We start from the raw sequence: 25,695 nt of genomic DNA, 5'->3' as shown, positions 1-25,695 counted from the left end.
ACAAGAGATGAATGACACATCGGAAAAGCCGAACTTGGCTTTTATATATAGTAATAGATTACTATTTGGGATGTGGTTGAAGCAGCATAGCTTAGAAGGACATTCCTTGATAGGAAAATCACAATGCACGTTCGACCTCACCGACTACAACATGTTGTAGCATGATCTATGGGGCAAACTATGCTTCCAACAAGTAAGTGATACCGACATTCCTTTACACTTTAAACTTTAAGCTCAATTGCTCTGAGAGTACATACCCTCTATACAGATAAAGAGTTCACATTTGCATACAAGGATCTGATTAGCGAACCAATTATTTGTTCTAATCTTCCTGAAAACATTCAAATAAAACTTACATAAACTTTGAGCATTCAAGAATCTGGACATTGTCAATGTTTTCTCGACACAGCTCAATGAAAACGTTGACAATGTCCAAATTCAACCCAAAGAAGAAGAGCCTAGACAGACTTCCATGAAGAAAATGGTGGAGTTTCAGAATTCTTCCAGGTCGCAATGGCATTCATATATCTTTCACCCTTAACAGCATCCCCTCTGAAGCAAATGATTCGAGTTTGGCCATTTCTTCGGGATTTAGTTTCACAGACAATGCTCCAATATTCTAGTTGACGTTTTCAATCTTGGTGGTTCCAGGTATAGGGCACACGTCCTTCCCTTGGTGATGAACCCAGGCCAATGCTAGCTGTGGTGAGGTACATCCCTTCCTTGTTGTCATTTCATTAACACGCTCAAATATGGTTTTGTTATGCTCCAGATTTTCAGGTTGAAATATTGGTAGAAGCTGCACAAGTACATGCATATGTTAGCATTAATCCTGAATGATTCATAGAGGCAATGGAAACAAATGCTTAAAAAGAAAACAGAACACCATATTCTTCAACCTAATTCTATAATACATAACCATCCACATCTGCCATGCCCTGTCTCAACTTCTTGGCATTCTGTTCTAGATGGTTGTTTCTTTGAGGTGAGCCCCACTCGCAATGAGATATCGCACCTCGATCTTGGGTGAAGGAAAATCCCCACTCTATCATTTCTGATGTTTTTCTTACTAGGGAGAATATTAACCACTTTCTAGTCATGCCGGTTTAGTTTGGTGTTATTGGCCACTCAGCTTCAAGCCCTACTGGTCTCGGGTTAATAGGTGACCGTAAGAGCGCCGCTCCTTCCTCTTCTGACCCCAAGGGAAATAGGCCTTGCATGGAGGCGGCCAAATGGCAACGAAGTTCCCATGCATATGCCGACCCCACTTGTTCTAGGGGGGGGGGGGTATGCCATCTCGACCTTCGTCTGTTGTCCCTACTTATTAAGGTGGATGAGAGATCCAACAACGCCTACCTCTATTAAACATCAACTGCCTTGTTGATGTGATCAATCAAGGGGGACCAAGATTTGGATTTGCTTTTGGATCCCAATTTTTTTTTTACGAGATTCCAGACACTTTCTCAGGCTCCTTCGTAGACCTTCTCTTGAGAGGTTTTTGTCATCTTCCTCTTCTTCCGCAGCTTTCAGCGACTCCGAGGAGGTGATAGAGATAAGGGGAGGAACAGGTGCCCAGACCACCACTAACAACGCAACAAAATGAGTTAGGGCCCAAACCACCATTGACAACGCAACAAAACGAGTTAGGGCCTATGTCAGTCCCTTTGGTCACTAAGAACAGTTTGCAACACTGGCTCGGGGTGTTTCGCTAAGCGCTAGTGATTCTGTTAAAGGAGGAGTTGCCACTACTAACGGAGCACTTCTAGATGTTACTGATGTTGCTCAATACGTTGCTCTAGGTATTGATGAGCAAGGAATGGTACCGAAGAGCATCAAACCAAAGCGAGTACTTACAAATTCATGGGCTGAGTGTCCCAATGATAGGCTTTCCTTGCATTGGGACTTCCTTCTTTTGCCGAGTGTCCTCCAGGGGTGACTACTGCATAGGTTGTTCTTTGAGGATCTTCGCCTCCTTTAGATACCTGCTACTCAGAAATTAGTGAAACTTCTGGCCCACCTGCCACATAGTGTGCCATTATCTCAGAGAACTCTACAGGTCGATACTTGATCTTCCCTCATCTACGAGTTAAGTCTCTTCATGGTGTGCCTTCATGGCCTAAAGGCAGGTCACCTTCTGCCGGAACTCCTCCCCAAATTCCCGTTTTCAGAGATATTCTTTAGAGTACTTCACCCCATCCCCCGGGTTTTGACATAGATTGCTTTCTGCCTCTTCTGTGATACCCCGTATTTACGTGTATTTTGGCTAAGTAATTATTGCATTTCTTAAGATTATGAGCTTTCTTGTTTTAAATTTTAGATGATTTACGTGACATTATTTTAAGAATTTTAACTGTTAATTCAATGTGTTTTCTTGTTATTAATTATTGTTCATTATTTAAATTGCTCTTTATTTTAAATTATTCTATTGTTGGATTTAATTATGTTATTTTTATTTAGTCACTACATTTAAATTATTTTATTTAACTCACTGTTTTGAAATTCTTTTCGTTAGATCATTTTTTTTTGTGACAGAAGTTGTGAGGATTGGACCTCATTTCTTTCCCTCACTTTTTTTTTTCTTTTTCCTCTTTTTCTTTTCTTCTTCTCTTCTTTTTCTTTTTCCTTCATTTCTTTTTCCCCCTTGTCTTTCTCTCCCTGTGCATGCGACACCTTCCCTTTTCTCCCCTATTCATTTTTTTCTTCCACCCGACGTGCCGTCATGTGCGCCCATTTCCGTCACCGCCCCTCCCATTCATCTCCGCACTGGCCGGCGACATTACCCCTCTATTTTTAGCCCCTCCCGTGCCGCCATTAGCCCCTATGCACAACTATAAGCCACGACACCCATTGAGCTCGCGTGCCGCCGTCGCGCCAGCATTGGCCACCACCTCTTCACCACATCATCGGCAACCCCCCAGCTACTTAACCCACCCATCCTCAGCCCCGATCCGCCACCGGTGAAGCCCATCCATCTCCATTTCTGATTTGAACTTTTTGGACTTCAACCGCCGCCTACGTCGCCATCCACGACCAACCACCACTACCATTAGCTTCACCAACATCCGTAAGCCCTTCCCTAGTAATCTCAAGTCTTCGTTTGTCTTCGTTCAAAATCTAGCATTTTGAGACCCACGGCCTTGTGCATTTTGTTTTACACTGTTGCGTGGCTGTGCCACCACTTCTAGCACTTACATGATCCTTTGAAAATTATATTATAACACTGTAAGTATTTTTCTAAAGAACTTTTGAGATTTAAATGTATTTTTGCGCTAACTTATATTTATTGTGAATTGGTTTGGTTGTGCTGGACTGAGTCCGAGGAGTAATGGGGTCAGTTGGATTGGATGATGAAGTTGTCTGTGTGATTGGTTTATGTTGGAATTTGTTGGCTGTTTCAGGTTTAAATATTAGTGTTTTGGATTTGACGTTGTTTATGGTGGATGTTTAAGTTACTATTGGAATTGATAAATGGTTGTTTCAGTGGATAAATATGATTATTTAGACTTTATGGTGTGGCAATTTTGTAATTGTTAGGTGTTACAATTTGACTTAATGTTGATTGTTGGGTTGTGTTATGGAGGGTCGTATTGGGTTACGATAATTGTGGGCTGTCATTGTCGTAACGAGTTATGAAAGTGAGTTGATTGGTGGGACATAATGTGTTGAGTTGATGTTTTAGAGGTTGTGTGAGTTTGCTTATACTATGTATTGAAACCGAAGCAAAATGATGTTATATGTGGCCTGAATAGAATCACATAATTTAGTTAGTTTTATTGAATTCGCATTTTTATGCAGTATTAACATCTTAGTGAATAATTTTCTATTTAGGTCGTGATATTGATAGAGCTCAAGTTCAAGACTCTAGTAACTTTTCGCAGGAGTCAGGTAAGCGGGGTTCATATGCTTGATTTGCAGAAAAAGAAATAAACTGAGGTTGGTTTGTAAAAATATGCATGTTGTTTTTACAAAAAAAAAAAGAAGGTGAAAAACAATCTCAATATATGTTTTGCATTCACTCATAAGATTTGTATGAAAGAGAAAAGAAATGTTTTTGACATGAATAGTGTAGACATAAGCAATATTTGACATGTTTCTGGAATATGCAAAAGAGCGAATATGATATCATTGAGATTTTTATACATGTGATATGAAATGATTTGGATCTATTTTTTTCTTTTATCAAATGGAAATGATATGAATATGTTTAGCATGTGCTTTGATATGATATGGATATGAAAAACCTTTGGCATACTTATCTGTTTTGATTATGATTCTGAGTATGGTTCCGATATGATGATACTGGTTCATGTGATATGGTTGGTATTAACATGATATGATATGATATGAGTGCACCCACTTTGGAAACAAAGTGGTCTTTTATGTGTCCTTTCCTGTGTGCACATTCGGGGCTCCGAGATTGAAAAAGGGGAAGCTTCACAATATGATATTGCCTGGTTTGGCCACTGAGGATAGCACAACCCTACCACGGGGGTTAAATATGGTATATGATATGACCTAATATGATACGATAAGATGAAGATATTCAGTTATGTTATGCCAAAGCATTTTTGAATATAAAAATGGTCTTTGAATATGAAAAGTGTCTTTATATATGAACAGTTGGTTTTTGAGTATAAAAAGATTGAAAATTCACTCTAATTTTTTGAAAACACATTTCTGAGGTTTGTATATGAAAATGAAATGTTTTGTTTCTGTATACTGAACTTTCTGAAGAGGCTCATGTTTATATACTAGTATATGTTCTCTGCTTACTGAGTTGTTGATAACTCATCCCTTATATCCACTATATTTTTAAGATGATTTTGGATATTTTAGCTGGGGATCAAGATTTTGAAGCTTTGGGTGAGATAATTTAAGAGTAGTGGATTAAGTATAGAAAGGTCTCGATTAGTATTTGCGATTTTTATTAAGAAATTTTATTGTGTTATGGTGACTTGGCATTTTGGAAAATTGGTTATATTGAGGAAATTTGTTTGAATTGAAATTTCTTTATGATATTGGGAATTTGGAATCTATAATTATATTGTTGAAATGTGAGTGTTAGTGACAGGAAGTAACTCTTCGACCCCTACAGGACCAAGGCGTTACATCCTCCCCTCAACCTAGAGGCTGGTGAAAATTCCAACCCTTTCATCATTGAAATTACTTGGGAGCTGAGTGAATTTCTCACTCTGGTACGCGACATCCTTATTCGTATATGGTTTTTCATGTGCTATTTGGACTTGACCTTGAATTTTTTGCAGGGCCTATCCTCAATGATTCAGTGGATCGCTGATCACCAACACAAATAGGAGGAGTAAGTTTAGTCCTCCCAATCTTATATGGAAGGGTACTTCCATTCTGTATCTGAGGTGGTGGAGGAGAGAAAAAGGTGGGAGGCAGCCTACTTTTGCTTAGGTAGCCAATCTAGGTTATAGAAGGCAAAAAATATCAAGTTGAAGTCTGAGAAGTCTAAGTTGCAGTAATCTTTGGCATTCGATAGGGCTTCGGTGATAGGGGCAATAGGGTTTGGAGCAATCCTTGGAGCGAGAACATGAGACTCGCCAAGCTGCAACATTATTGAAGGATGAATTGGCCACAAAAGGCAAGTTAATGAGGTGTTGCAAGTGTTGACACCCCCAACCTCCGCTTGGGATGGAACGAAGACTTGGAGCATCGAGATATGCAACTGATGGCTAAATACTCCTGTTCATGACAGTTAATATGCAATGTATCCTTGTAAACAACTAGCAATATGCAATAACCGCATGAAAAATAAAGGGTGACTTAAAATAATTGATGCCAGAATGAACTAAACATCCCAAAATATTAATTAACCATAAAAGGGTACTTCCTCACTTAAAAAGTTCACATAAGTTCAACATAACGTGGGAGATAGAATCCCAAAATATTGGACCTACATAAATAGATTAGATCTCACATCCGCTCTATGGTATATAGAGTTAGAGCGATGATTTTCATATACATGATTTTAATATAGCACAGAAGTTCCATCTTTCTACGAACCAAAACACTCTCAAACTTTTCCACTACAGATCTAACTCGAGGGGGTGGGAGCTTCGGCTCCCTTCCCCTCCCTCCCTCTTTCCCCACTCCCTTCTCCTCTGAGTAGTGCTCCATTTTTGTATTTTATGTGTTTGCAGGCTAAATAAGGGAGAGTCGCCGATCTGGATTTTCAGGCGAACATAGACCAGCACGCGCCCTTCCATGGTGATGCCCAGCTGCCGATCTTCAAGACTACCGAATGCGGAGCCAGATGGAGTGGCGAGTCGCTCTCACGCACGGCTAAAACTCTCTGAGACGTTCAGCGAGTGGCTCTCACGCACCACCAAGAGGCCCTCTGCCGACGTCACTCGCGGCGCCTATGGGGTCTGTGAGTTCGGAGTCTCCAAGCTCAATCGTCGGTTTTCTCCCAGGGCGGCGCGTTTTCTGCACGCGCCACAGCAGCCTCATTCGAGCACTATTCCTGCGTTCACTGTGTTTTATTGTATTTATTTCGTGTCCTGTATTTTCTTTTTAGATAAATAAAAATCTAAAAATATGTCCCTTAGGACTTCGATCCGAATGGTGTGTTCTCCCCTATCTGCGTAGGCGGTGTATGGGGTTGGTGTACCCTAATCCGCTTAGTCGGGATACGGGTTTTGTCACCCGGCTACTGTTAACTCTGTCCAGGACAGAGCTGTGCACGACAGATCTCTTAGACTTATGTCTTTAGAGATCTGCCGGCTGGACTAGACCTTGTCAGCTACGAAAGTGTGATGGGGTGCTTTTATCGTCTGTAACTGACTTTTTTAAGTCAAAATTGTATGTCCTGTATTATGAATGAAATGCGGCCGTTATCATAAAAAAAAAATTAGAGTTAGAGCTATGAGCATCAAAATTAAATCCAGCCTTCGCTCAAGATCCGGCTCTTCATCAACCATCTATATCCAACGGTTTATCCTGCTCATCGAAAGCTAGTCCTAACATAAGTTCTACCATTTCAGAGAATGGTAGTAGATCCATAAGGGTGAGATTTACTTAAAATCTTACTAAGTTAAATGACCAACTTCCACAGAGATAACATCTGCATGATTAATGATAAATATGATATGCATGCTATTCAGATAAAAATATCGGTATTTGTCTCCAATCGAGATTCCTTAGCATTTTTACAAAAACAACTTTAATACACATTTTCTTATTGAGAACATTGTTCACTACATCTTTTCAAACATAATACTTTGTCATTATTAAAGCCATCAATATCATTAACATAACATATGGTGGTATCGTCACAGCTTCCCATTATACACTGTGAGTACCTGCCGATTATCGTAGTACAACTCATGTTGAAACTATGTTGTCTGGAGACTCATTCTCAATGCATTGGTAACATAACATTTCATCATAACATAACATAACATCATAACCCACCAGCCTTAGGTGCCATAAACGACTTTGTTTCGGTATTCTTTAAAAAGAATCCATTCGAAACTCGTTAACGGTTCTTTATCAACTTAGGGGTTACCGCTCCATTTTTACTCACTCCAGAGTGGACAAAGGAGTTCCATTAGGATAATTTCTCATCCTAACATTTGGGGTCGTAACAAAAATTTCTTTTTCATACTATGCTTGAAAATGTTTTTCATGACATGTGCTTTTGAAGTATGATTTACAAGAAAATGACAAATTTCATAAAATATGCTAAAATGGTGAAAAATTACACATGACATGTATGTAAGTAATTAAATGTTCAATGATATGTCATATGATATTTCATGCTCAAAATGACATTTATATCATGAATGTGGCATTTATGCATAAATCATAAATAAATTATCTAAGAGTAGTTAGAAGCTAACTTACAAACTTCTCGAATATTAGGAAATTGGTGCAGCTGTAATAAAAGGTATTCTAAGTTAGGAATCTCATAACTAGGAAGATGTTCATAATCGAAAGGGTTCAAACAATATTTACGAAATTACCCCTACAATTTTCCAAAATGGCCACTAAGACCCTAAACTTTCACTAATTGCAATTTGGCCTCAAATTTCACCAAATTTCACAAACTCCATATTTTCCATGTTCTAAAGCCATTTATGCCCTTAGAATTGCAAGAATAAATTCACAATTATGCTAAAATCAACCAACCCATGGGATGCATCTTTGTGGGCCTATTTGTAATCTCAAGTCTATAAGTTCTATGGATGCATGTGTACTCAAATTCTATCAAGTGGCAACCATGAATATGATCTTAGGGAAAATTTTATAACTTAGATTCAATTCACCCGAATTCATCCCAACACTTATGCATTGATTAAAACCAAAATGAATCATGCATTTTTATTTTTATCCCAATCCCAAGGCTTTTCTAAATGCTCATTACTCAAGCTTAGTAAAATTTAACTAAGACTTCATAAAATAAACTTAAATCAAGTGAAAAGTGAAACATGCTTGATGATCAACACAAGATATTGATTTTCAAACGTATCATAACATGATATTTTCCTCAAATTTAAAATTTCAATCAATCCCCCAAGATGTTAACTTTACTTAAGTTAGCATATCACAAACTTTCATGACTAAAATATTATACCAAAATAATATATACATGCAAAGCTTCAAATCTAGCCAAATTACATCACTTGAGTAAAACCATTTTATAACCCATTTAAATCTTCATTCACATGCCACAATTCAAAGCCTAATGTTTTTATACAACACCCAATAAGAGATAAGGCAAGGACACATACAAAAATCGTGACCCTTGAGCTCTCAAAACTCAACTCACTCCAAGAACCTCACTAAAGCTACTCGGTTTCTCACCTTCCTCACACTTTGAATGCTTTGCTCTCAAGAACACCAAAGAAAAGCTTGAGAGAGTTGTGTGAAGAAGTGAGGAGTAGAGGGGGATATATATAGGATTCAATGGAGGGTGAGAGGCAAGGGGTACATGGCAAAGGCTTCAAGGAAGGAGGGAGTTGATTGGTGGAGGTGGCCGGTGGAGTGTTAAGTGCAAAATACCAATGGTGTCATCACTTGGCTTAGTTTGAATAGTGCCCAAAGGCACTTGATTAAACCTTGGAAATGAGTTTGAGGCAAGCCATAGGTGTAGTGGGCTACATTGGTGCAAAAAATAAAACAAAAATACACAACAAACATCCCACTGCTGACGATTTAGGCTTTCAAGGTTTGTCCAATTTTTTAACAGCTTTTGTTCCATCTCCTTGGTTTAAATTGAGGGCATTATTACCTCTATTTGAAGGATTTTTCAGGTGAGGAAATGAAGCATGAGTGGCTGCAAAGTGATCATGCTTGGGCAAAAAATGCAAGAGATAAAAATAGAGGTTGTTTAGTCGAGTGATTCTAATGTGTGCCTCTTCAATTGCCAACCGGTTTGGCTACCATCGGGAGGTAATTGGAAAAGCAAGCACTTGAGTTATTTGAAGCATTCCAACCAAAAAAAATGACAAGGGTGGTGGCGTGGGGAGGGTGGCTATTTTGGTGCAAAAAATCTTTGAATAGTTAAGGATAGCCGGTTTGAAATCAACTTACTTCCTAGGTGAATAGTTAGGTTTATTGTTTTGGTTTCTTGGAACTTTTTTGTACACTATCTAGGTCTGATTCTTAGGTGACATCATTAGGATCTAAGGGTTAGAAATCCTCTAGAAAATTGGTTGAAGGGGTGTTGGTTTTTGGTGGTTTGAAGAAGGGTACTCGGTTTGCTTCAAATGAGCCAATTGGTGGTTTAGCTGGCATTGACATGCCTTTGGTTCATGTGACATAGGTTGGGTTAGTCCTAACCTTCAAGAGTTTTATAAGAGGGATGAAAAACAAGTGCAAAAGACAAAAATATGAGATTTAAAAAACTATGAAGAAAGGGTTTCAAGAAACTATGTAAAAATCATGATGTTCAAGTTACTATTCATGTGTGAGATGAATAGTGATCCTTAACCCAAGTTAAAAACTTAACCAAAGTTGAATTGGGAACCCTAAGGGCATGTGGCTGAGTTTTGGAAGAAGAGAGACCAATGGTATGGTGTATGTGGGTCCCATTTGGAAGTATGAAATAAAATACAAAGCTTAGACGTCATGGATTGGTTTTTCCATAGGTCTTATGTCCAGATTTACTAGGTCTATCCTTGGCTTCAAAAGTCTACTAGGTTGGGTCTCAACTTTGGGTCTTTCTTCAATTAGGAATATAGCCTCGATTCTTACTAAGTTGGGCCCAATAACTTAATGCATACTATGTTGAGCCTAATTTCTTATGTCCACTAAGTTAGGCCCTTATTCATGTGTACAACAAGTTGGGCTTAAGTCTAGGTGTCTCTCCTTAGCCTTCATACGTAAAAAACCTAGGCCTTTATACAACCAATTTCTTGGGCCTTCCCAATTCCAAATAGCATTCAACCCAAATTATTTAGCCCATTAATGAGGCAAACCTCCAATATGCCATTTGTCATTCCCCTATTGGCCTCTTGGCTTCTTATCCTCAAAATTAATAAAGCTCTAAAAGGTTTCTAATAATTCAACTAAACCCAAAGGTGTGAGTTCTTATGCCAACTCAGCTCCAAAAATTTCCTTTTTCTCAATTATCACGACACCTACTTAACTAGGGTCAAAGCTATTAGGTTCGAGGCCTAAGGTATTTTTAAGCGGGGTGTTACAAAGGGCCAAGTTGGAGGAGGCATCTAAGGCTAGCCAGGTGGAGAAAGATCATAGGGTGAGGTACTTAGAGATGTTGAGATGAGGGAAGAATCACACAGAAGTCAACGCAACAACCATGACTTCGTACAAGGTGAGTTGAAGGACCTTGTGGCCTATTACAAGACCATTCTGAAGGGGCTCCACAAGGCCGATGATGGATATGTGTGTGTGGTTGAACGTAATGAGGCCTTATGGGGGAACTTGCATATTGCTTAGGTGATGGGTAACTCTGATCGCATGTGAATGCGTTAGCCTTTGGTCACCACAGATTAGTGTAGAGGTTAACTCTCATCACAAGAGCATTGTTAACACCTAGATGTTGGCCTGAGAGGCATGCTAGATTTTCTTGACCGCTACTTGGGCAAAGGCTAATTCTGATTAGATGCGGGTGCATTAGCCTTCGCTCACTCCAAGGGCGTGCTATAGGAGTAGTAGATTTTTCAAGTACTGCTTAGGCATAGGCTAACTCTGATCGCAAGCTCGTGCGTTAGCCTTTGGTTGCCCATTGATCGTTCCAAGTGTCAACCTCAATCATATGTGTGTTGCTAATACTCGATCGCTCACCCAAATGGCGTGCTAAGGGAGCGGGAGATTTTCTCGATAGCTACTTGGGTGAAGGCTAACCCAGTCACAAGCGCGTGCATTAGCCTTTGGTTGTCGATTGATAGTTGCGAGTCTTAATCCCGATCGCAAGCGTGTTTCTAACACTCGGGCTTGCCTGAAGGGCGTGCTAAGGGAGCTGGAGATTTTCTCCATTGTTGCTTGCGCAAAGGCTAACTCCGTTTGCATGTACGTGCATTAGCCTTCGATCGCCCATTGATAGTTTTGAGTGTTGACCTCGATTGCATGACTGTTGCTAACACTCGGTTGGTCGCCCAAAGAGCATGCTAAGGGAATGGGACATTTTCTCGACTGTTGCTTGGGTGAAGGCTAAGCCTAATTGAATGTTCATGTGTTAGCCTTTGGTCACTGATTAAGCATTGCGAGCATGCGTGTTGTTAACATGCATTCGCTCTCCCAAAGGGTGTGCTAATGGAGCGAAAGATTTTCTCTACTCGGCCACATGCACGTGTGTTAGCCTTTGATTGTTGATTGATAGTTGCAACTCTTAACCCCAATCACATGAGCGCTTTTACACTCGGTTGCTTGCCTAGAGAGGGTGCTATGGGAGTGGGATATTTTCTCGACTGTTGCTTGAGTGAAGACTAACCATGATCACATGCGTCTATGTTATCATTTGGTTGTTAATTGATAGTTGCGAGTGTTAACTTAGATCACACGCACATTGTCAACACTCGGTCACTTGCCCGAAGGACGTTATCATTCTTGTTGAAAATTTCTTGAAATGAGCCATTGCACGAGATATTGTGTACTCATAAGAATGTTCTTTATTCGATATCCAAGTTACATGAGATTAGCTAGACAAATAATTCTTCAAGTGCTCGATGTTCCATGGGTGTGGCAATCTCTTCCCATTCATGTCCTCTAGGGGTATAAGCCTGGCATGTTGTTTATACTATGACATATAGTCCTTCCCAACTGGATCTGAGCTTTCCCTCTTCTTCCCTCTTGGTGGTTGTCTCGACTTCTCTCGGCACGAGGTCTCCAACTTCGCATGCTCAAATCTTGACTTTCTCATTGACATATTGAGAAATTCTTCTCCTTTTGCTCTTACTTCTGCATCTTCTCTCATTTCCTCCAGTAGGTCGAGGTTTCCTTCCAAGCCTATACCTTTTGACTCTTCATAGTAGTGTTAGACCCAATGACTTGATATGCCAATTTTATTGGTATCACTACCTCACTGTTGAAGGTCACTGCGAATGGGGCTTCTCTCATTGGGGTCCTCACGGTGATCCTATAGGCCCACAACACCCCTAGGTGCTCTTCAGCCCCCACTCCCTTTTGTTTTGCAAGCTTATTCTTCACTATGCGAAACATGGTCTTGTTTCTTGCCTCTACTTGCCTGTTAGCTTGAGGATGGTTGGGAGAAGAGTATTTGACTTTGATTGCCAACACTGTGCACTAATCTTTGTACGGGTCACAGTCGAACTACAGTCCGTTGTTCGAGACTAGGGACCGTGGTATGTAGTATCAACATACAATGAGTTTCCAGAGAAACTTTATGATGCTACCACCAATAATTGTCCGCAACACCTTTGCAGTCACTGTGAACTTGACACCTCCTTTCCTTGTGACATGGTTCTGACAATGTCAATTTCCCACTATGCAAAAGGCCATGATGTCACTATTGTGTTTAACACTTTCGGGGAGCTATGAGGCACAATTGCGTGTAACTAGCACTTCACACACTTCCTAACAAATTCCTCTGCATCTTTCAGTGCATGGGGCCAGTAGTATCCTGCTCTCATAATTTTCTACTCTAGGGCTCTACCACAAAAATGTTTCCCCAGACTACCTCATATATTTCTGCCATCACATACTACATTTCATCCGTAGAGATACGGCGTAGTAGTCGAACAGAGAAACCTCACCTATATAGTATCTCTTCTATAACGATAAATCTAGTTGCCTTGGATTTCACCTTCCTCACTCCATTCATTCGTCTGGGAGTTCCTCTGTGGTCATGTACCTTGCCACATCCTATGCCCATTCTAGCATAACCATTCCTACCACTGATACTTCATTTTCAATAGATGTGGTTTCCAATACCATGTCTTTATGTCCCATAGAGGGAAAGAGCCCTCCATTCCTAAGGGAAGTCCCATCAAAAGTGCTTCATACTCTAGCTTCATTGTTAGTAGGAGTGACAGATCATGTTACTAGGTCATGTTCATGTCATGTCAAAGCATGAATATTATATTATATGAGCCAACACGAACACGACCCGTTAAGCTTAACGTGTCAAAATCTCAAATCCTAATACAACCCATTAACATAACGGATTGACACGACATGACCCACTATGAACTAATAAAAAAAATGGGTCAACACGACTCATTTCAATCCGTTTCAACACGTTTTATGTTAATGGGTTGAACTAATCCGATTCAACCCGTTTTATTTTAACCAAATTCACAATATTTTACATTAAAATTAAAATCACAATATCTTCCAAAAACATAAAACTAACTACCATTATTCATTTGTTAACATCTAATGAAATGAAAACCGATATGAAAATCCAATATCCTTCAAAAAGAAAAGGCCAACTACAAGTAGAATGGGACAAGATTTATGCAAAGGATGAAACACACAAGTTCACAACGATAGTCAACTTTTTGGAAGAAACATAGAACAGGGTACCTATTAATAAAGGCACAATACAAGCAACCAATATCACAAAGACACAATCCAGCCAAGTTCCCAACAATACTAGATACCAAAAATAAAATCCCAACAATACCAAATATTAAACATAAGTCCAAACTTGAAATAAACAAGACAAACATAAATATATTGTAATAACATTAAAGTTACAATCTGAGTAATAATAAACACAACTAAACTTTTGATTGATTTATAGAAGGAATTGAAGCGTCCTCCTTGGTCTTGTTGATATCTCACTCCATAACATCTTCAATTAGCTCTTCCAACTCCAAGTCAACCAAATCATCGTTCTCGCCTGCTGCCTCAGACATCTAACATAACAATACAAAGTATTCACTGAAATGAACCTATAACAACATAAACAATTTATCACAACACAGCACAAACAATTATTCAAGCAAATGCATGCTTTCCTCTGCTTTGGTTTATTCATACAAAGTAATATCATATTAAGTTGTTAATAATCACCATAGAAGCAATTATCTAATTTTTGTAAGCAATTACATATTTTTTTTAACAGAAAATCAAAAAATTACATGACAAATATTAAATTGATCTACAATCCTTAAAGCATATGCAAAGAAAAGAGATGCACTCTACAATATTTTGGCAGCTTGATTGATAAGTAATCAATTAGAATCAAAATTGATCACTCAAGAAACTATAATAGCGAAGAGAAATCAAGATCTGTAAGCAACAATTACATACATTAAATTGAAGTACCACAAAGTAAAAAACCAAGTATTTTTCGCAAACCAGTGCCCCACCACAAAGTAAAAAATCAAAAGGGATTGAAAGCCTCCTAAACCAATCGAGATCTTTATCATTAAACAAAGAGTGAAAATGAAAATTTTACAATGAAAAATTAAGGAAAAAGAGAAGAAATGTAGAACTAGAACCTGGTTGAGCAACGCCATGAGATAGGGTTGAGAAGAAGAGAAGAAGTGAGAGATGGCCTGAGCCACCGATGTGAGACAGGGTTGAGACTTGAGAGACATGATTGAGAGTCAAGATCGAGGGTGAGAGTCTGAGATGAGACACCGACGAATGAGGGCTGAGCGGCAACGCTGCAACACGCGAGGGAGGTGGGTGGCTCAGGTGTGTACCGTACTACCGTGGGTCACTGGGTTTGGGTTTTTTGGATCTGAGAATCGAGAGGAGGGGGTGACATGAGTGAAGACTAGAGTGAAGAGGGAAGTGACTGTGTGCACGGACGTGGGTTGGGAACTTAGGGCTTTTTTTGGTTTTTACTTTTAGGTATAAGGGTATAATTATAATTTTAACTTTCTTAATGGGTCATAACTGGTTGACCCGTTATCGACCCATTTAGCAATCGTATCTTAACGGATCAACCCGTTTTGACCTGAACTTGTTAAGACTAAATTCAAATCCACTATTATCGTGTTGTGTTCGTATTAGGTTAACAGATTGTGTCACATATTGTCACTCCTAATTGTTGGCCATCTTGAACACCAATTTCACAGTATAATGAATTTCCTCACCTCATTTGATTACGAGCTAGAGGCCTACTCCCCCTCCACTGCAACAGGAGGGTCCATCGACATACACTTGCCAAGGAGTACCCTTCCATGCCAACTACAACTCCTCTGGGAAAATAGTAAACGCGACAACAAAGTCTGCTAGGATTTGTTCCTTATGGTCGAACTCATGGTCGAACTCACTAAGCTCAATTGACTAGTTCACCAATTGACCCAATGTAGGACTTTCTTTAGAGGGCTTCTATCAGCACGCTCATGGCATGGGCCTAGAAGTAGGCCTTAATCGGTGTGCTGCTACCATCAGAGTGAACACCAACTACTTTGTTTGTTGGTAGCGTGTTTCCATTCCTCTTGAGGCTCGACTCGTGTAATTGATTTGCCTTTACTTCCTTTCTTCTTCCCTGACCAATATGGTGGTTAAAACCTCCGGCATAACTGACAAATAGAAATACAAGTACTCCCCCTATTTGGTTTAACTCAGCAAGGGAGGGTTGGACATGTATGCTTTCAATTGCTCAAATGCCTTGTCACATTTGCCATCCCAATTTTGGGTCTTCTATAGCACCCAGAAGAATGACAAGCATTTGTCTGTTTATCTCAACACGAACTTGTTCAATGGTACTATTCTGCCAACCAGCTTTTGTACTTCATTTAGGCTCTAAGGGGCTTTATCTCCATTATTGCCTTGATAATTTGTGGGTTGGTTATGATTTCTCGCTTCAACACCATCAAGCCTAGGAACTTACCTGATCCCACACCAAAGGCACATTTGGCCAAGCTAAGCTCCATCTTATATTTTTGCAACACAGTGAAAGCTTCCTGCAGGTTCGCTGCATGGTGGTCTGTTTCTTTCCTCCTAACCAATAGGTCATCTACGTAAACTTCCATGTTGTGGCTGATCTACTCTTTGAACATTAAGTTCACTAGCTTTTGATATGTCTCTCCTACATTTTTAAGGCTGGACAACATTACTTGATAGCAATATAGGCCTTTGTCTATTATGAAAGACATTTTTTTGGTTGCATTCGCACATCCGTATCTAGCTATAGCCTGAAAAAGGCATTCATAAAACTCAACATCTAGTGGCCTATTGTTGAGTAGACTATGAGGTCGATCCATTGCAGGAGGAAAATATCTTTTAGACGTGCCTTGTTCTAATCGGTGAAATCTACACACACCCTCCACTTTCCATTTGCCTTCTTTACTAACACGACATCGTAGAGCCACTTCGGATAACGAGCCTCTCAGATAAATCTTACATCTAAGCGGCATTCCACCTCTTCCACGATTGTTGCATACTTCTTCCACAAAAAAATTTTCCTCTTCTGTGCTAATTTCTTGGCCTTCGAATCAACGCAAAGGCAATGTTCTATCACCTCCGCATCTATGCCAAGCATGTTCTCATGACTCCATGTGAACACGTCTCTATGCTAGATAAGAAGTTGTTTCAACTGTTTCTTGAGTTTCAATGTCATTCGTGCCCCATCCTAGCTGTTGCATTTGGTCAGTCTAGATACATAGCTACTAACTCCAAGGGCTCAACAGTCTCTCCTTGTTTCATACTTCCCTCGTCTCAAGTCTCTATCACTCGCTCAATAACCTCTAGTGGTGGAGGGATTTCTTCTTCAGCCATGAATGGCCTTTAACCACTAAAATGTCTGTCCTTGTCATAGTCGTGCTGGACCTTGCTCCCGCTATGACGGGTAATGTGATGGCACCTACTGGTTGCACTATCTCTCCTGAAAATCCTTTCAATGGTGTAGGGGCTGGGCATAATCTATCCTACTCAATGCCCATCTTCAGAATTGCGTATCAAAATATGATATCTTTTGAACTTCCATTGTCGATTAAGATCCTACAGGTAGTATAGTTCACGACTACCAATGCATCATCATGAGAGTATAGCACGCCCTCATAGTCTTCATGCCAAAGGTTATTGCAATAGTCTTTTCGGTTTTAGTTTTCTTCTATCGTGTGTTGACAGCAAACACTTCTTCATACCTTGCCCTCGTGGAATGAGCTTTTATCTCCCAAGACGACTCTTTGCCCTCAGCAAACCCTCCTATTGTGGTTATGATTTTGCCGAGTGGTTAATTCAATCTAGCAGGGCTGCGGCAGTGGTTAATTCGGTCTGACAGTTGGTGTTAGAGGCTAGGTTTTAAATTCTACAGACTTTAGTATATGAGTTGATTAAATATGAGGTTTTAGGTTCTACAAACTTAAAGAAATGATTTTAGTAGGATTTAAAGTTTAGATTCAGTAGACTTTAATAAATAACTTTGATGAGATTTAGGGCTTGTTTGAAAAAAGTTTTCATTCCAAAATTCTCATCTCATCCCATCTTTTTTTCAAACATTACTCAAACACAAATAATTTCAAACTAATTATTACAACTTTTCCAAACTTTCTTTACTACGAATGTTTTAATTACTACCCAAACGTACTTAAAAAATTTCAACATTCTTTTCTACGAATTTTGAATTATCGCTACTCTTGAAATTCGCTCTAACCGATTTCAAGACTCTTCCCAACTATTCAAACTTCCTTACATACGTACGCATTAAATTTCTAGAATGGATCCTTCCATGAATTATTTGCAAAATGGTCCATATGACATGACATGGCTTATTATTCAGTTATGGTCCATTTCTTTTTAAAGTTTCGATATCCACTTTTTTTTAAAAAAAGAAAAAAAAATATATTTTAGGAATTAACACGATTTTATAAACCTTTTTAGAGTGAGACTATGAGGAAAAAAAGGAAACATTTTACTTCACAAAACATTATGGTAATTGATAACAATTCTTGCTAAATTGATAGCATGGAGTAGTTCCAACCAGCCAGCCAGCCCTCCTTCTATTAGATGGACTCTTGGTCCATTCTCTGCTTCGTTAATTGGCTAATCAACTTTCAACCTTAGACTTTCATTGGCTCCCTCTTCTTTCTCTCTTTCATATTTTCTTGCGGATTTATTTGGCCTTTGATAACAATTGTGATTTGGGACGTGGTTGAAGTAGCATAGCTTAGCAGAACATCATTCCTTGATAGGAAAATCACAAGGCATGTTCGAACTCACGAGCTGCAACATGCTGTATCATGATCTATGGGGCAAATTATGCTTGCTTCCAAAAAGTAAATCATACCGAACAAGTATATGATAAGAGTTCACATTGCATACAAGGATCCGGTTAAGGAACCAATTATTTGTTCTGATCTCCCTGAAATCAGATATGAAAGCATTCAAACAGAATATACATAAACTCTGAGCAATCAAGAACTCAACACAGCTCAATGACAGCATTGACAAAGTCCAGATTCAACAAAAAAAGAGCTTAGACAGCCTTCCATGAAGAAAATGGCGGAGTTTCAGAATTCTTCCAGGTCGTAAAGTCGTTCATAGATCTTTTACCCTTAACAGCATCCTCCGAAGCAAATGATTCAAGTTCCGCCATTTCTTCGGGTGTTAGTTTCACAGACAGAGCTCCAATATTCTGCTTGAAATTTTCAATCTTTGTGGTTCCAGGTATGGGGCACACATCCTTCCCTTGGTGATGAACCCAGGCCAGTGCTAGCTGTGATGAGGTGCATCCCTTCCTTGTTGCCATTTCATTAACATGCTCAAATATGGTTTTGTTATGCTCCAGATTTTCAGGTTGAACTCTTGGTAGAAACTGCATAAGTACATGCTTATGTCAGCATTAATCCTGAATGATTCATAGGGGCAATGGAAACAAATGCTTAAAAAGAAAACAGAACACCATATTCTTCAACATAATTCTGTAATAAATAACCATCCACAGCTGCCATGCCCTGTCTCAATTTTTCTGACACTGCAAGACCCAGAAGAACTAACACAGGCTCAAACTGATTGTAAGTCTGGTATTACATGCTTGCTTAATTAAGGTTGTTTCAGTAGGATGCACCATTGATTTATTTGAATATGTTAAATTGATTGATCGAAGTAACCAGCATCTTTCTTGAAGTGCAGCCTCCAAAAAGGAGAAATGTACCTCAAGGATGGCTTAATTAAGTTAATAGTAAACAATTTAGTCAAGTCTCTTGGGAGTGACAACAAAGAAGCAGGAATTTGTTTGACAAGCGAAATAATGGCAAAGAAATAGTTCAAAACCAAAACCATCAAACAAAAAGTAGTTTCCTGTAAATCGAAAGGAAATGATGGAAAATCAACATCTGGTGATCTTTTTATTTGACTATCAGAGTTACAGGGAGGTGAAAACCACTGCAGAAAGGAATTAAACTTTCCGATTGGCTATACAAATAGAACTACAATGGACATTTACATCAACACTGAAGATTTCACCAAAAACTTTAGGCATTAAAACCATTTGTTTAGAAAAATGAAGACCATTTCGATATCAAAAGCACAGAAGAAGAGTTATGTGCATGAGTCAACTTTGATATTGATGTTGATTACTGTATGTGTTCATTAAAAGAAACAGGTAAGCTGATCTTTGAAACACAACATTTGTTGTAGATCTACAAACCTTTCGCATGTCATTGGTAGACAAATCTTCAAATAACTTGGGTCCTGAGGAAAAGAATCCGTATCCCAGAGGACTATATGCAACAATTCCAATGCCCAGTTCCCTGAAAAATTCAGGGGCAAATTTAAAATACTGGTTCTAATTATTCTAAAACTTGAAAAGCAATTGTAAATTTGTAAATGATGCCTCACCTGCAAGTAGGAATTATTTCCTCCTCAACATCTCTAGACCACAAAGACCACTCTAGCTGCACAGCTGTTATTGGATGAACAGCATTGGCTCTTCTGATGGTTGATGCAGAGGCCTCGGATAGACCTATGTACTTGATTTTACCCTCTTCTACTAATTTCTTGAGTTCTCCAATCTTATTGAATATAGAACAAAAGAATTAGCAACACTTAATAAAAAATTAAGTAATACTAGATACAGGTATAGGGTATGCAAACCCCGTGCATTCTTTTTGACAAATAAAAACAGAATCTACTATTCAAAAATAAGTTTTCATGTAGGTCCCAAATTTATTCACATTATTTTAAGAGAGTGAGCAAAAGCTCTAAAATTGCAAATATCATTTTCGTAAAAGATGGGTAGCTGACAGGAACAGTAGATTTGCATGTAATGGGGAACAGTGGGCACTACCAATATTAATGGTTTTTGTATTCTTTTTATAAATACATCAAGTTTTTCTATTTTAGTTAACGACTTTTATAATAAATCATACATCAACTTATCTATTCTTTTTCTATATCATTTAAATATTCTTTCTTTATTCATTTTAAATACTTTTTTAACAACTATTAAATTTGTAATATTTTCATCTCTCAATATTTCTCATATATAATGTGAACACAATATCTTTTCTTTGCCAAAATGACTTCAATAGCCCAATAAAAGTTTTAAAAAAATAAAGATGGAAAAAATTCATTCATCCTTTTTTTAAAAAAAAAAAAAATTATCCTTTTATCATGTTGTTTTGAAAAAATTTTAACATGACTATTTTTCTTTTTTATTAAAATAAAATTTTCTAGTAACATTAATAGTTTTTCATTTTTTATAAATAAAGAGTGTTAATATGAGAAATATAAAAAATTATTAGAAAAAAGAAAGAAATAATAAAAAATGTTTACATAGATGAATAGTCTATGTTAAATGTAGAGAAGCACTTTAACTCATGTATTTTATATTTGTTTTACAGAATTCAATGGAAGCCTTATTTTGACATATTGTTCGCTATTTTACAAAAAATTAGAAAATAGAGAAGTGTTGAGAGTGCTTTCACAAAACTTTGGTGGCTGGCCACCGGAATTCGCTCACCAGACTAGAAGTTATTATTAAATTTTTTTAAAAAAATAAGAAAAAGTTATATTTTGAGTGTGTGGATGAGAGAATTGCAATTAAAAAAATTAAGGGTGTGTATATGTTGAAGTGAGTTGAATTGAGTTGAGTTGTAATGATAAAATATTGTTAGAATATTATTTTTTAATATTATTATTATTTTGAAATTTGAAAAAATTGAATTGTTTATTATATTTTATATTGAAATTTAAAAAAATTGTAATGATGAGTTGAGACGAATTGAGGTGAGTTTGGCAACCAATCGCACCCTAAATTTATCATCTATACACCACTGTTTTTACTTTTTATTTTTTATTTTTTATTTTTAATTTTTAATTTTTATGTTTTTTGACAAACTTGTGGTGCAAAGATGATGAGGCCAGTGAACTCTTTCGATTATAACGTAAAAGTTCCTTTCAGACAGTGTATATGTTGATTTTAGATTTTTAGAAGAGATCAAAACGATAAAAATTTATGAAGAACGAAAAAGGGATAAACCGTGACTTCAATGGGAACGCGGGTATCGATGCGGTGCTGGTAGTAGAGATCAATGCAATCGATGTTGAGGCGCTTCAAGCTGCCCTCACAGGCGGCTCTAACATGCGCCGGATCGCCGCGGATCTCCATCTTCCCATCGGTATTGCTAATACCAAACTTTGTAGCCAACTCCACCTTCTCTCTAACGCCTCCCTTCAAAGCCTGCCAGGCATCCCACACCCAACACATGCACAAGATCATAAGAAAAGGTATTTGCGCTGACGGACCTAGCTAGCTTAGCTTAAAAGGCATCAGTACCTTGCCCAGGAGAGTTTCGTTGGTGAAAGGGCCATAGATGTCGGAGGTGTCGAGGAAGGTAACGCCGGCAGTGTGGACGGCGTGGTGGATGAGGGCAATCATGTCTTCTTCGGGCTTGGGAGGGCCATAGAATGCGGACATGCCCATGCAGCCCAGCCCCTGCGCCGACACCTCCAGACCCTGAGAACCCAGCTTTATCCTCCCAACTCTTTGCGCCATTTTCGATCGGTTTGAGCAACCGAGGCAGTTGACCAACACAGTGTATATGCAAAGTGGAGGCGGAAATGCCGATCATTGGGATTGTCACAAGTTTACAACTATACTTAAAAATATCTTGCTTAATAAAATAATATTATTTTTAATTTGATAGATTTAAATTTAATAAAATATATTATTATATTTAAAATTGTATATAAATTATAAGCGTCGTACTACTCTTGTCACAGGGGAAGGGATCGAGAGAGGTTGGTGAAAAGGACGTGAAGCGAAATAATCAAAGTTTGCTAACGTAAGAGCCTACGTTTCTAACTTTGGATACATACCATTTTTAAAATCTCCCTTAATATATCGTTTCCGTAAAAACACAGTCATCAAATGTGGTCTCACCGTCTCAGTTGTCAAAAACAAAGGTGAGGGGGAAAGACAGAGAACGTGCAAGGAAGAAAAAAAAAAAGAAAGGGAAATGATAATATGCCCTCTCATTTTTATTCCTCATTCTCATTATTCATATATTTATTTATTTAAGGATTAAGAAAGTAAATATTAGTATTAACACCTAAAAATAGCTTAACAATCAGGAATGAGAGAAATATCAATTTCCAGCCACATCGAGGTTGTTCTGGGCTTGGGCCTGGATATATATTGTGTGAAATTTCCGATAGTAGTCCGGTGTAGTTGTACGGTGTCCAGCATACATGTATGACGGTGAGCAATAAATAAATGCAAGAAAAATAAAAAAAAATGAGACACAGACTTACGTGGTTTGACACTAGGCCTACATTCATGAGAGTTCGGAGATGGGAGAATGCACTATAATAAGCTTATTTTACAATCTCTCATGGTCTCTCATCCTCACACTGTACAATAGATATTGAAGGTCTGTCTTCTAGAGGAGATATGGTCACTGGAACTCCTTTTGTGAGATTAAAGATATGGGTTGGCTCCAACTCCGACAGAGCTGGAGTGTCCACCTCCGACCTCCAACACCGACTGGGGTCGAAGGTCAAAACACTCTTGGACTTCGACTTCGATCGCAGTTCGGAGCTCGGAGTCGAAGCTCCTATCGAAATAGCAACTAGGCTTTTTCAAGTTGTTGCCCTACTGAGAAAATGGGCTCCGAATCTCCAAGAGACCCAATATTAACCCATTTTTAATAATGTAAAAAAATCTAAAAAACTAAAATATGAATCCATTTTTAATATTAACAAATTGATTACAAATGATATAAACCTACAGGAATGGAACCCATTGAACCCACAATGAATTTGAAAACTCTCCCAAGAAAACCAAAATCAAGTTAATGGATAGAGAATCTAAAGCCGATGAGAACTCGTTTTAAGAACCTAGATTATCTTAAAATCTAGACCCGTTGAAGAACTTGTCTCAAAAACTCAGATTACAAGGAGGAACGCTATAAAGGTTGTGATTTGCGTTTGATAAATTTAAAAGTTCAATCAAGAACAAGAGAAGATAACTCAACTTACAATGAATAGATTCATCAAATTTGATAAAACTTCTTAAAATGAGGCTATAAAGAGTATTTAAAGCAAAACCTAATTAAAACCCTAGCCAAAATAAATCCATATCTTCCAAAAATGCCCCTTGTGTGAATAGTGCCGGATCTACAGTGTAGTTACAGTAAAACCCTAACCCTAGTTTAATAAAATAATAACTTTCCCAACCTGCCCTTGCATATGCCCCCAAAAGTCATTCTATAATAAACTCAATTATTTTAAACTAATAAAATAAGTCATTTAGATGAATTAAACAAGTTGAATGCCTTCAAGTGCCCAAAGCCTTTAAGTCATGTTGTTGCCCTCTTCCATAACTTATCAAATGAATTAAAACTGGATCTTCATCCTTCAAAGGCCCATCTTGAATGTTAGGCTCTTGCTAAACTCGTCCTAAGTGGATTGCATCAATCCTTGTATTACTTCATTAATCTTCTTAGCTCTTGACCTTGTAATTGACCTATCTAGAACTTGCAAATGATCTTTAAGTCTAGGCCCACTTTGGTTCCCATCACTTTCGAACACCACAAAGATAATCTTCATCCGATATTAGACTAAAAAATCATGACTATTTTACTTCAACTAGGTCTATCTCACTAAATAATCTAATTGACTAATTGGTATTTCATGAGAATTTTTCTCCAATCCCAACTTGGACTTTACTCAATATAATTCAAAATCAATTAAAGTAAGCTTTGCCATAAGAATATGCAAATGTATTAATTTTACTGTAACAGAATCAATATACAGACTTGCAAAAAAAAGTTCTTCCCTCTTTTTTTTAAAAAAGGAATCATATCATTTTCTTGAACTTAATTATAAAGATATTTCGGTCATTTGAAATGCAAGATCCCATCCCTTATACTTTATTATAGCTTTCTCCGATTATGAGGGATGTAAGGGGATTTTCCCCCATTCAAAACCCAGCAGGCCTGTAAATAAAAGCTAAGGGAAGTAAGACCAAAGGCCTAGCCTAGAACAAACAGACTCCAACCCGGTCCATGGTTAGGGTCCTTGGGACACAACCTGTAGGAGGGAGGATGCTGCAAGGGATGAGACTCGTCGACCTGAAAGCTCTTCAAATAGTGTCTAGCTCTCAAGTGCCCATTCGCATTGTAGGTGTAATATGCAGGGAACCCTTGATCTTCTGACACAAAAAGGATATCAACAGACGACCAAAGATATTGTTTGGGAGAAGGAAATCGAAAAACCACGCTCATTAATGGCACTACTGCTCGGGCTACACACCAGATTAATGAAGTCGTCGCAGAGCCACGCCGTATTAAAGGATCCTGACACATGAAATAGTACAAAGGGTGCGGACTCCTTGGGAGTAGACACGATCTGTCCCCCAGGCTTGTAGTATAAATAACAGGTCCCAAGTACAAGAATACTCTCTTTGATCCCTAGACTCCTTTACTTATTTATAAACTTCAAAGAATATTTACTAACTTTGGCATTGGAGACTCGCAGGCACCGAGGTCGTCCTCTCCTAGTTACATTCTCTCCATCTTTTGTATGCCCATTTTGGTAGACCTAAGTTGTCAGAACTTGACCCAAAGGTGCTCAAAACATGACGTTAACAGTGGCATCGTCTGTGGGATCCTTGTGATTCTTACCTGTCCTTCGTGCCTCCGACAACCCATTATGAACAACTCAAGAGAAACATGGGAGACACCATGGAAATACAATTGAAGAACATGGAGGAGTGGGTGACAAAGTTAACTGACAAAGTGCAAACACTTCGTAAAGAAAATGAGGAACTCAGGAAACCTAGGCAGGAGTGGGTCGGCAAATCAGGCAAATTAGGCAAATCAGAGTCCAGCTACAGTG

General features: G+C 38.4%; 1 protein-coding gene across 5 annotated transcripts; it reads right to left on the bottom strand.

Moving 5' to 3' along the window:
* Positions 1-213: 213 nt before the first annotated feature.
* Positions 214-22,416, bottom strand: LOC121247103 (auxin-induced protein PCNT115-like). 5 transcript variants are annotated; one of them, XR_005937213.1, is made up of 6 exons: positions 22,133-22,382; positions 21,836-22,036; positions 20,194-20,366; positions 20,003-20,105; positions 18,749-19,168; positions 214-352 (listed from the first exon to the last, which is right to left on the bottom strand). XR_005937213.1 is itself a non-coding variant. In XM_041145441.1 (6 exons), exons 1-6 carry the CDS (start codon positions 22,349-22,351, stop codon positions 18,830-18,832), a joined length of 990 nt encoding a protein of 329 aa, XP_041001375.1. In that variant the 5' UTR covers positions 22,352-22,371; the 3' UTR covers positions 18,668-18,829. The 5 variants fall into 5 exon arrangements, 4 of the variants coding, with proteins under 4 accessions (XP_041001376.1, XP_041001375.1, XP_041001374.1 ...); XM_041145441.1 differs by lacking the exon at positions 214-352 and having other exon boundaries at positions 18,668-19,168; positions 22,133-22,200; positions 22,246-22,371; XM_041145442.1 differs by lacking the exons at positions 214-352; positions 18,749-19,168 and adding an exon at positions 381-799 and having other exon boundaries at positions 22,133-22,394.
* Positions 22,417-25,695: the final 3,279 nt, after the last annotated feature.

This window comes from Juglans microcarpa x Juglans regia, chromosome 1S, assembly GCF_004785595.1.
Source record: "Juglans microcarpa x Juglans regia isolate MS1-56 chromosome 1S, Jm3101_v1.0, whole genome shotgun sequence".
Lineage (NCBI taxonomy): Eukaryota > Viridiplantae > Streptophyta > Magnoliopsida > Fagales > Juglandaceae > Juglans > Juglans microcarpa x Juglans regia.
Note: the sequence above shows the minus strand (reverse complement) of the source record. Positions and strands in the feature narration are given on the sequence as shown.